Below are 11,943 nucleotides of genomic sequence, written 5' to 3'. Positions count from 1 at the left end.
CTGCTGCCTCCCATGTTGTTTTTGCTGCATTAGCAGCACTGAAGTGACCTCTCCATGATGCAACCCTGGGCAGTGTGCATGGAGGTCCTGGGCTGCCCTGAGGACAAGGCCCTGCTTCTCGGCCTCACTGATGTGGCCCAAAGGAAAGCAGAGCAATGCGTTTGGCACCAGCTTGGCTACAGGAGTTGCTGGAAGGAGGCATAAAATCATACGGCTGCAGGCAGAGACTAGGAACATGCCATGATTAGTTTATTGATTTATTGATTTATTTTCTATACTACTTTGTATGTCTGAAAAGAAACAGCATATAAGAAAACAAGTCGCCGCAACAATTCACTTAGTTCTCTAGCCAGTTAGAAACTCAGATTATGTAAGCTAGGCACTTAAAAGGGTACATACAGAGGAAGAGATAAGACCGTCTTCCGTTCCCACACTCTTCCCAGACAGGCATGTGATTTACACCAATCTCATCTGCAGCATCCGAGGCATGAAATACTAACAGGTTACAGTCGCCAAAAACACAATGTCTAGTTGCCATGTTGGGGGCCAGGCGGGTCAAAAGTTTTCAATACAACTTTTTGGTTCCTGAAATTTGTTCTGATTGTGCAGATAAAAAATTAGATAGAATTCTACAGGATGTTTAAAACAGGCAAGAGCCAAGGATCCCCAGGCATCCACCTTCACCTGTTCTCAAAGTGGCCAGTAGCCGGGTGCAAAATGAGCTTGGCGAATTTCGAACACTGATCTATACACAACAGTGCAATGAAGGTGTGGATGTGGTGATAAGATAAGGAAGTCAGCAGCAAACTTAACAACAACTAGCCCCATTTATTCCCATGCTGGAACTATTTCTTTGGATTCTTTGGTGGGATCCTTACATTCTTGGGTGGGTTTTTACTCCTTGGTGTGCTATTTACACTCTTTGGTGGACTTTCACTCTTTTGTTGATTTAGAGCACTGGAAAGCATGTTGCTCTGCATCCTGTACTGCAAAAGTTGTGTTGCTATAGATGATGCAGCTGACAGCCCTTTTTCTATAGCAGATAGCACAAGTGCCATCTTGGAGTTCTGACTTTCTTCTTTGAGACGTTGGATTTCACTTTCCATCTCATTGGCCCTCTGCTGAAATCCTTCCTTCAGCAGTTCCTCTTGTTCCTGGGAAGTTGAGAAGCACACAGAGACAGTTTAGTTGACGGATGGATAAGAAATGGGTCAGCATCTATGAACAGGGGTGGAATCAGGCCAGGCCTGGACCACTTTGTGTGGCAGTGGTGTTTTCGTAGGCAACCAATGCCTTTCTCCCCGTGTTGCCAAATGGCCTCCCATAAAACCAACTGTCTCCAAACTAGACCTGCTTTTTTATTTTGAGCATATAGGGATTGGTGCAAGATTTGATGTGCCATTGTGGTTAAGAGCAGCAGGAGCTTGGCTATGCGCAACACACTGATTCAAAATTCAGCTCAATCTCGATGTTGTTCTGTGTCCTCAGGCAAGCCAATATCTCTCAATCCCAACTGGATCCATACCTTCATCGATAACAACCACAGCCAATGTGACTTGCTCCAAATATTATTATTATTAATAATAATAATAACAACAACAACAATTTATTACTTGTACCCCGCCCATCTGGCTGGCTTTCCCCAGCCACTCTGGGTGGCTTCCAACAATTATTAAAATACATTAAAATGTCACAGATTAAAAACTTCCCTAAACAGGGCTGCCTTCAGGTATTTTCTAAATGTCAGGTAGTCGTTTATCTCTTTGACCTCTGATGGGAGGGCATTCCACAGGGCAGGTACCACTACCAAGTAGACCCTCTGCCTGGTTCCCTGTAGCTTGGCTTCTCGCCATGAGGGAACCGCCAGAAGACCCTCGGCGCTGGATCTCAGTGTCCGGACTGAACGAGGGGGGTGGAGACGCTCCTTCAGGTATACAGGACCGAGGCCATTTAGGGCTTTAAAGGTCAGCACCAACACTTTGAATTGTGCTCGGAAATGTATTAATGGACTCCCAACATCCATGACCACTGGCTGAGACCGATGGGAGCTGGAGGCCAATAACAATTGGAGGGTACCATGCTGACTATCCCATCCTATACGGTATGGTCAAAATTAGATCCTGACCCGCCTCAAGGGATTGTTGTAAGGAGAACAAAGGAATTGTATAAGAAGTTGTTTAAATACTCAGGAAAAGTACTGTAGAAACACCAGTTAACATCTATCGAATATATGGAACCTAGGTTTTACCAAGCCACAGTGAGTCACTGAAAAGCTCCCAGACAGTGCAGCTTTCTTGCCTCATTCTGCACCAACCGTCAGTGGCTGTTTGCCTGCAAGAGCATATTATGCCCATTTCAAAGCAGGTTCTCTAGTTAGGGATTTTCCAGGCACAAATCAAGGTGATGGCAATCAACTTTAAAGGATTAAATAATTTGTTCTTGATTTTACTTGAAAGACATAGGGTTATGTGGCCTGTATAAAGAGGGTGATGATATATCAGGGAATATATTATTTATGTTGAGACATTTAGAAGGGTAAAGGAGGCCATCTGTGAACTAGATTTGGCCTTGAATGGAGGAAGAGTTTTGCTTCTAAGCCTCATCCTAAGAAGAAAGCAGGAGCAGGGGAAATGGGACCCTCCAGATTTTTCTGGTCCATGAGCACTGGCCATACTGACTGGGAAAGATGTGAGTTGGCTCCAACCACATCTGGAGGACCAGACTCCCCACCCCTGGCCTAAATATTGAATCTTCCAGTGGGTCAGTCTGCATGTGACTCAGCTCTCTTTACCTTGAGTTTATGCTGTATCATCTTTATTGTTTCCACTTCCATCAACTTTTTCTCTTGCTCCATCTTCTCGTTCAACAGCTGGAGCTGTTCGTCGTGGCTTCGCTTCTCATCCTCCACCATTTGCTTTAGTCTGGCCTGCTCCTGTTCCAACAGCTTCTGCTGCAGCTGGGCTGCTTCGGCCTGAGCACGCTGGGCTGGGAGCCAGCAAAGGAAAAGAGACAACATGAATATTCGAGGGGGCTGCCATCCCCCGCCACCATCTCCCCTTCACCCTGTGTTCTGTTCAATGTTCTCTCCTTGCCTGAACATGAGAATACTACTTCTGTCGCTATGCCATTCTGCGAAAAGGTACCACAACTGTAACCCTTCCCTGAGAACTCAGAGCCCAGCCAGAGCAGGCCAGGACATTTACTCTCTAATACATATAATTTATAATTATAGTTATTGCCTTAGATATGCACCCTCAATTTCCTTTTCTTTGTCAGTCAGGGCATGGTCCATCTGAAGGAGTGAGTTTGCCACAGTCTGCTTGGATTTCAGGAATTCTTCAAGAGCTTTGTCTGCCTGATAACACATTGAGAGCAAAAGTTATTCATTTTACATTATAATGGGGGGGGGGACGACGACACGAGATTATATATTGGGATTAACGACAAAAATTGGTGCATAGTAAATTAATAATTGTACAGTGGTGCCCCGCTAGACGAAAATAATTCGTCCTGCGAAAATTTTCGTCTAGCGGGTTTTTCGTCTAGCGAAGAGGCAATGCAAGCCGCGCTTTCGCTAGACGAAAAATTTTCGTTTTGCGAGGCAGCCCCATAGACTTTTTCGTCTTGCGGGGCTGCCTTCCGCTAGACGAATGCCTTCCTCTAGCAAGTTTTTCGTCTTGCGAGGCATTCGTCTAGCGGGGCACCACTGTATCTTAATGAGGCACTGAGAAATTGATAGTAGTGGTCCCTAATCCCTCTCTAAAAATCTACAAGGAAAAGATCTCTTTTAAACTATTTTATGCAAACCACTTAAATATATTTTTGATTGAACAGAGTTTATTCATTTTGCTAAGTAGACGGACAAACTAATTCACTTTTAATCAAGCCCTATTGAATTCAGTGGGGCTTACTCCCAAGAAAATATCCACAGGATTGCATCCCAGGTCTAAAGTTTGAATCCGTCCTCTTTCAGTATAAGAATTCTCCCTCTTTGGATATCACAGAGAGGCTGGCTTACTGTCCTACCTGAATGCCTTTCTCAGGTACCAAGTGGTATTTCTTCTCTACTTCATCCCGTTTCTCCAGATAACGCTGGTAGCCACCAGGCACAGAGTAAATTCCCATCCGGAGCTCATCTTCTAGCTCCTGGGAAAGGTCAGTCAGCACAGCAAAGCAGCGGTCCAAAGACGCCTGCTCATTCTTCCTGCAGAACTCTTCCTTTTTCTGCTTCAGCTCTTGCTACAAGAGACAGAAAATTGGCAGAAAGATGATCTGTTAATAATGATGAAAAGCTTTTTCCTCTTCAGTGGAAAGACTTACTAACAAGGCCACATCAAAACTACAGTACAAATTTCAATTGACTTAACTGGCATGGTATTCCCCACTCCCCCCAAAAATCGTGGGAACTGGCTATGACATCAATGATCTATAACGGCTGCATTTCTAAAATGTAGGCCAGTTTAAGTTGTCTGTCTCCACCTTTCCTAAAGTTTAAAACTAAGTGCGTACCCAATCAAATTGCAATCCTACCCGTCTTCTGGGATATGTGTTTGTCTTCCATTTCAACTGGAGAATGTGTCTTCCACAGGTAGCTAAGCGAGCAATCCTACAGCAAGATGCTCCACGATGAACAGGCTAGGATCCAGTGGATCTCTGGCTGAGCCAGGAAGTTCCCCGCACACAGGGGCGTCGCTGGGGAGGGGCGGTAGGGGCGGTATGCCCCCAGTGACAGGGTGACAAGCGGCGGGTGGGGGGTGACAAGCGGCGGCCCCTCCCGCCAGTCCCACGCGCCACCGCTCCCTCCGTCACCCCGGGAGCAGCAGCGCTGCACGGACGGGGTGCTCGCTCCTCCTGGGGTGACCGGTGGTGCGTGGGGAGTGGTGGGAGGGGCCGCCGCATGTCACCCCCACGCACCGCCGCTTGCTCCGTCGCCGTGGGAGCAGCAGCGGGAGAGGGGCGGGCCAACTGGCCCGCACGGAGGCGTTGTTATGTGCGCATGCGTCATGATGTCATGCGCACGGAGCGACGCCCCGCCCCCATGGGTGCCGCTGGGCTTGTCGCCCTCGGCAGCCCAGCGGCTAGCTACGCCCCTGCCCGCACAAGCAAGCTATGCTGGCTTTGCTCCCTCATCCTCAGTTCAGTCGGGGATACACCAGAGTATTCCCCCCCAAAAAAGGCGTAAAGCCCCAAAAGGGGGCATTTAAGGGGCATGGTGGGGGCAGGACCGGGGGGGATCCTAAGCCTATTCTGCTCAGTCATATGACCTGGAAACCCAATGAAAACTCAGATGACCAATGAGATGGTGCAGTTCAAACACTATTTTAAAGGTTTGTTCTCCCTCTGCCAGGCTTAGGATGGCTAAGCAAGCAGTAGCTCAATGACTAAAAGGAGTTTGGATCTCATATAAATTTACACCAGCTTAACTTACACCGGCCTGCTTTATGCCACCTTTCTATGTTCCCTTTTGCCTTTGGATAACAAGAGGCTGTCTCCATTCTGAAGAGAGAGATTTTTAGAAAACCGTCCAAGTTTTAGAGGACCCTCCTAGCTGTGATGCTCAGAGCTATGCTAGGTAAGCGTTTATTCTGCTAAGTTTTATTTATTTTTTCCTGATCTTATTTTCTTCTAAATGTTTCCTTAAGCCAATTAACATTTATGTAGGAAGACAGGAAGCTCCATCGTACAGAGACAGACCAGTAGTGTCTATCCTTGGGACAGACTCTTAATCCTGTCTCATGCTGAGCAACCACACTGAGCCCCATACTGGGTAAAAATATTCCTGTATTGCAGAGGTTGGACTAAAGGACCCTCGTGGTCCCTTCCAGCTGTACAGTTCTATGACTCTTTCTGCACTGACAGGCAGCAGTTCGATACAACTTCAGGCAGAGGAGATGCCACGCTGGCAGAGGTTTTTTTCTTAACAACAAAAAAAGAGAGAACAGATCTACCTCAAGCTTCTTTTGTGATGTTTTAACCAACTCATCCCCAAAGGCACGGGCCATGAAGATGCCAGTGGCTTCCCTCTCACACTCGGCGTGTACCGCCAGCAGCTCATTGACGGTGGCCGTGGGCAGCTTCAACCGCTGCCCCATCTGCTCTTCGTAAGAGGAAATGGCATCGCAGACAGCTGCTGCGTTCTCAATCTCTGCCAGGGCCAGCACGGCATTCTCCAAGCAGGGCAAATCCCCGCTGTTGATAGCATTGACATAGGTCTTCGTCAGGTTCTGAAGCACTGAAGAGGAAAGAATTGGGCGAAGTCACCAAATCAGAAATGGCAGAAAAGGGATGCCCATCCCGCTTAACTTTTGTACGCCGAGGAAATGTATCCAGAGTCAAACACCTTTCAAACGTTATAGTACAAACCGAGGACACGTCATCCACTGTACCTGCAGATTTCTCATAAAAGAAAATTAACAGATACTCTGCACAAAACAAGAGGCAGAGAAGACATGTTTTTAAAAGTAATGTTCTAGCCCTCACGCCTGTAGAAAATAACCTGAAATATGAAGGAAGCACTTGGGAATGCTTAAAAAGGCAGAGGTTACTATTCTCTGCCCTGCACCCACATCACACTCCTAATTATTATTACCTCTCTATGCTACATATGTATTATGGCCTTGCGTACTTCTAGTTCTTGCCAAAACTGAAAGCAGCCCAATCCATAACTCAGTGTCACCACAGTGTGTATCCTGCAGTCCTGGGGCCTCACTGAGATAAGTATGAAACAGCACAACTGGGCTCAGAACCCAGCTCAGAACCAATATTTTATTGAATACAAGAAATAAAACATCAACGAAACAAAGAACAAAGCCCCTATATTAGCAGCACCATGGGGAATTAACTCTGCAGAAATAGGCATGGAAGTGTTTGGTCAATTAACTCTCAATAAATAAAAAGGGGAGGGGGTGAACAGGCTTTTTAGTAGCCAAATGTCATGGGTTCATGTCCTTGCTTGCTGCAGAATAATAATAAAAAATGGTGTAAGCATTTAAAACAATGCATACAATGTTGCTTTCTACACAAATGACACAACCAAATTTCTCTGAAAAGTAGAATTTGGGTTTCATCACAGAATTGTTACAGTATTGTATTCTGTGTATATAGTCTTCGAAATAAATTCTAGATAAGTGATGTTCAGCAGGCAATCAAGTAAGCAGCTTACATGCAATTCAGCCTGCACGTGAACAAAGAAATTGTCAAATTGCAGAGCAAGGACAAACTAAAGCATTTTATACAGTCAGGTGGGTCACTACAGTCACACCTCGTGTTGCGTTCGCTGCGAGATGCAAACGGCGTGGGTTATGAACGCGCTGAACCCAGAAGTACCGGAATGGGTTACTTCTGGTTTTAGTGGTTTGCACATGCGCAGACGCGTCAAACGTCATGCGCATGCAGACGCACCAAATCGCATCACGCACATGCACAAGCGCAGCGCTCGGGATGCGGACTACTCAGGATGCAAACAGGGCTCCGGAACGGATCCTGTTCGCATCTAGAGGTACCACTGCATTGGTTTCTGATGTCACCTGATCCCTTATTGGCTGGTAATTGAGTAACACCATTCACCTCAAGCTGACAGCTTCCTACACCCCCAAACTGCTCTGGAGACAGAGGAAAAAGCCCCCCATCCATGGGGTTCCCAGACTGAGACAGGTTATACTATTATTAGAATGGCACTGGGTAAAACGAATGACTCCAATCAAAATCGTGCCCTACCCACCAAACCCAGCCTACAATCTTTCAAAAATGTTCCCTACTTATTCCTGTCACAACTTGGCCTCCCGGTACTGTCTTCGGCCGAGATGTCTCCCAGATGTGTTGGCAGAAACGACCCACTGGCTCCAAGAAATCTTCCTCCAAATCATCTTCTTCCAGTTCCTCCAGCTGAGACAACTTTTTCCTGCTAGCTGGGCGGTCAAACGTGAAACATTTCCGCGAAGGAAAGAATCTGCGAATACACGACCTGGGCATGTTGCACCTCTGGATTTGCTCAGTATTACCTGGGGGAGAAGAAGTGTGAGTACAGAAGACAATCTGTTACTACCGCCAAATTCCACAGAAAATGTACCAACCATCTCCCTGGTGGAGCAAACTCACCTTGTTACCTGTAAACATTCAAGTCTCCATGCCGACTCAACTGACACCTGAGGTCCCAGGGCTTGCTGTAAACTAAGTTAGGATATTGCTCTCTGTTTCAGCACTGCAATGTTATGGCCTTGCTCCGAGTATATATTTCCCTCTTCAAAGCGCACTTACAGCTCACATGTGTATATTTGAGATTAGCAGGCAAGACTTCTATGTCATATGGGTTTCAGGGAGCCCAGTCCCACTGTACAAGCGACTTACCTTGGCAGTATGAGGTTTTTCACGATTTTGTGGCTTTTAGCTTTTACAGTTTTGGTATTGACATTGTAATTGTTGTAAGGTGTTTGTAAACCTCCCTGGGAATACAACTGATAATTGGAATGAAGAGTTATTACTAATGCAGTCTGCAGCCAGAGACATGTGCCTCAGGACCCGGTGTGATATATCTCTGTGTCTTGCTCCATGTAGCACAAGGGGAATTGGTTAAACCTCTTTAGCCCTCAGTGGCTATGTGAATAGATACATTCACCCACTTGAATATTAGGCCTGTATGACTTAGATCAGTTGGGCACCTCTAAACTAACAGTGTCCTCTCCCCATCTCAGACACTGCATTTTCTTTCTTACAGTTACTGTACCTTTCTGCAGTCTCAAGGCATTCTCCAGGTACCCATCATCAGTGACGGGGTGTCCATCTATCTCCAGCTGTAGTGTGAAATCCCGCACTGCCCAGATGAAGTCTGGGAAGAAACGGACAAATTCGGTAGAGTTCTCCTCCTCTGTATCTTCCCCGGAGGAAGCTTTTGCTTTAATCTTTTTTGTCAGCTCAGTGACATAGCTGGGGAGTGCTAAGGAAAACAATTCCAGGGCTGGTTTGGGGCCTTGGAACCTGAATTCAGCCAAACGATGGGCCTGCTTGAACCTGCAGTTGTGGGCTAGCTGGCAATAATGATAGGGCTTTGGAGCAGAGATTTACACTACAGACAGACCACATATCGCAACCGTAGTTTGGGCAGGTTTTGTGGGTTCCTGCCTGCCCCCCCTTTTCTATCTGTAAAACAGGTCTCTGGAGGTTCTCAATTTGTGGCTGTAATCACTGATCTACCCCCTCACAATGTGTCCCAATTAGCTCTTCACCCACCTTCCGATCCTGGGAGACTGCCTGCCTCTTCTATCAGCTACATCCCCTCTGCGTTTCCTCCTGCACCACCCCGTAGTTCCTCAGCATGCAGACCAATCCTCAGCATCATGCAGACCTCAGCATCATGGAGTCTCAGACCAGGAGAATTCATTCCACCTGCTTCTGCATCAAGAGATCTGTCTCCCATGGAGTGAAACCCCTAGGGGGACAACCTACAACTGCCTCAAGTCCTCCTAGATCCTCCAGGCCAAGCGTGCAAGCCCAGCTGGGCTTTCTGATGCCCCCAAAGGATACTGCAGGTTCTCCAGGGCATTTTGGTCAATGGTGCCTATGCTGTTGTACACCAGGGTGCTGCTGAGCAGAATGGCCAGGGCAAAGATCCACAAGTCGTTCTGTGTGTTTCCCTGAAACAGAAATATAAATATCAGTTACCACCAGGGGGGGTTTCCAGCCGGAACTCAGTTCTGGCACCTCTCTGGTAGACGCCATTGCCATTAACACCAGGTCAGCATATTTTGCCACAAGGCTCCTTTGAAAGTGCTAGTCTTCTGCTGCCCCCACCCCAGCTGCCATCTCCCCCAGCTCACCTTCTGCACATCACCCAACCCTTCTGTGTCCAGCAACAGCAGTGTGAGGTCAGGCCTGTGGGGGTGAGGGAGGCACCACATCCAGATGCCCTTCGTGAGCCCCTGCACTGTGGCACCCAAACAGAAACCTGAGGAAAGAGTGGACAATGATTCAGAGACATGAAACAACAGGTGCCATGGCTTAAGGCACAGGTCACTGGGAAACCCCACTGAACTCAAGGAAACATTTGTCATATCCCCATCATAGCTTTAAAGCACATGGGGTCCCTCCCCCCAAAGAATCATGGGAACTGTAGTTTGCTTGGGTGCTGGGAATAGTAGCTCAGCAAGTAGTAAACTACAGTTCCCAGGCTTTAGGTTTATGGTGCAGGTGTGACCTGACTTCTGCGTAATGAGGGATCAGATGATTAACTCTTTCTGGTTTAAACCCCTAGCACCTGTCCCCTTAGTGAAAAGAAAACTTAAGTGCACATAACAAAGAAGAACCTATGTAAGCTGTAAAGTGTTGTGCACATTGAACTCGGGACTAGGATGTGGAAGACCAGAGTTTGAATTCAATCGGGGAGACCTTGGGCTGGTTGCTGTCTCTCAGCTGAACCTACCTCACAGGGTTGCTGTGAGCATAAAATGTATATGGGGAAGACAGTGAATACCACCTGGAGCTCCTTGGACGAAACGTGGAATATACAGGTATATATAATAAAAAATAACCTGCTGTATTTGCGGACCCCCCTGTGAATTCTGCTGAGTGGGGACCCCAAACCTCTGCCTCAAAGTCCTATCTCCACTCTGGTTCTATATATATATATTAATTTACTCCTCTTCCTCCATGCTTCTCCCCAGGCTAGGCAGAAAACCCAGGGGCTCTGATACCCTGTTCCAGACACACCAGGCACCACTGCCTTGCTCCACATGCGAAGCTACTAGACTCCAGCCCTTCCCTTGAGTAACGGGGAATATTCATGAAGCCAGTCACCTTTTCTCTTGCCGGCAAGCCTGTTCATGAGGTAGGACTTGCCAGTGCGGTACAACCCCACAATGGCTACCACCACCACTGGCTGGCGGATCCTGGCAAGCAGCTCGGCAGCCTCCCGGTTCACCACAAGCTTCCCATCCGGCATGTTCTCAATTAGGCAAACAGGAGCCGCCATGTGGACCTGCCCTGGGGCCATCGTGCAAGAGAAGATGGATCTGCAAAGGGAAAACAGAGGAGCTCATTATGCCATAGAAACTCAAGTGTGTCTCTGCCTATTAGTGAGTCAGTGTTCCCAAATTTGGGGTGATGGGAGTTGTAATCCAATTAAATTCAAGTTTCTCTCTGCCTGTGAATGAGTGAATGAGCGAAACTTGACTGGAAAGGGAAAGAGTTCAGGAAGGGCACAGATCACGTTTCAGCTTCGCCTCACTGGGATCCCAGATATTTTTGGCACCTGAAAGTTACCCAGTTGGACATTCTCAGGATAGTTGTGACAAGTCTACATCTGTCCTAGACACTCTGTGTCACAGTTTGAGGTTCTTGGCATCAGATGCAAATGGCACTGGAGGGGAGGCAGCAGAGTGGCAAATACCCCCCCCCGCCCAAAAAAAACAAGCTTACCCACCCATTTCTGAACGCCTGTAATTAAGATATGCTGTCATTTTTCTTTCATGAGCACCTGGAAATATACTTTGTCCCTGCTGTCACAATTCCACCAGCACCACACCAATGATAGGTTTCATTTTTCAGAACTGATGCAAACCCCACAGAACTGCTCCCCTCCCCATTTAAGAATACATTCGGACACCATTTTAATTCCCCCCTCGTGCCTCTGTTGCAAGAGCTTACTATTGGCGTCTTTCGAAGCAAAAGTTGCAGCTGCGAAAACAATAGTCTCCACTGCAAAAGTCAGGGCAGGGTGGGGGTGGGGGACTTGCATCGCTGGAGGGAGGAAATGCTTAATTAACCCTTTCCTTGCCAGCACCCACCCCGCTGCTAGGATTCCCTTCCTCGCAGGTGTGCCAAAACTTGAATAAAATATTGGAGAGGCCAGGTAAGCCCCGCCCCGCATAATCGATCACCTGACACGGTGTGCACACGCCCCATTTGAATGGCAATGCCCATCAACTTGGGGGGGGGCACAAATATTTTAGG

The 11,943-nt window shown here is 47.3% G+C and overlaps 1 protein-coding gene across 1 annotated transcript; it reads right to left on the bottom strand.

The window, feature by feature from the left end:
- Positions 1-657: 657 nt before the first annotated feature.
- On the bottom strand, positions 658-11,000 carry LOC117051687 (guanylate-binding protein 1-like). The gene is made up of 10 exons (XM_033158276.1): positions 10,789-11,000; positions 9,813-9,940; positions 9,520-9,629; positions 8,723-8,922; positions 7,758-8,000; positions 5,949-6,232; positions 4,027-4,239; positions 3,253-3,355; positions 2,792-2,985; positions 658-1,154 (listed from the first exon to the last, which is right to left on the bottom strand). The coding sequence occupies exons 1-10, from the start codon at positions 10,982-10,984 to the stop codon at positions 846-848; spliced, it is 1,980 nt and encodes a 659-aa protein (XP_033014167.1). The 5' UTR covers positions 10,985-11,000; the 3' UTR covers positions 658-845.
- Between the last annotated feature and the right edge of the window lie 943 nt (positions 11,001-11,943).

Source organism: Lacerta agilis, chromosome 8, assembly GCF_009819535.1.
Source record: "Lacerta agilis isolate rLacAgi1 chromosome 8, rLacAgi1.pri, whole genome shotgun sequence".
Classification (NCBI taxonomy): Eukaryota; Metazoa; Chordata; class Lepidosauria; order Squamata; family Lacertidae; genus Lacerta; species Lacerta agilis.
Note: the sequence above shows the minus strand (reverse complement) of the source record. Positions and strands in the feature narration are given on the sequence as shown.

Excerpts from the sequence above, each read along its gene's own strand:
- LOC117051687 (XM_033158276.1), bottom strand. The coding sequence starts at position 10,984 with ATGGCCCCAGGGCAGGTCCACATGGCGGCTCCTGTTTGCCTAATTGAG. Across the intron at positions 8,923-9,519 it reads AATGCCCTGGAGAACCTGCA|CTATGTCACTGAGCTGACAA; the intron begins GTATCCTTTGGG and ends AGCACTCCCCAG. Across the intron at positions 4,240-5,948 it reads CATCACAAAAGAAGCTTGAG|CAAGAGCTGAAGCAGAAAAA; the intron begins GTAGATCTGTTC and ends TGTCTCTTGTAG.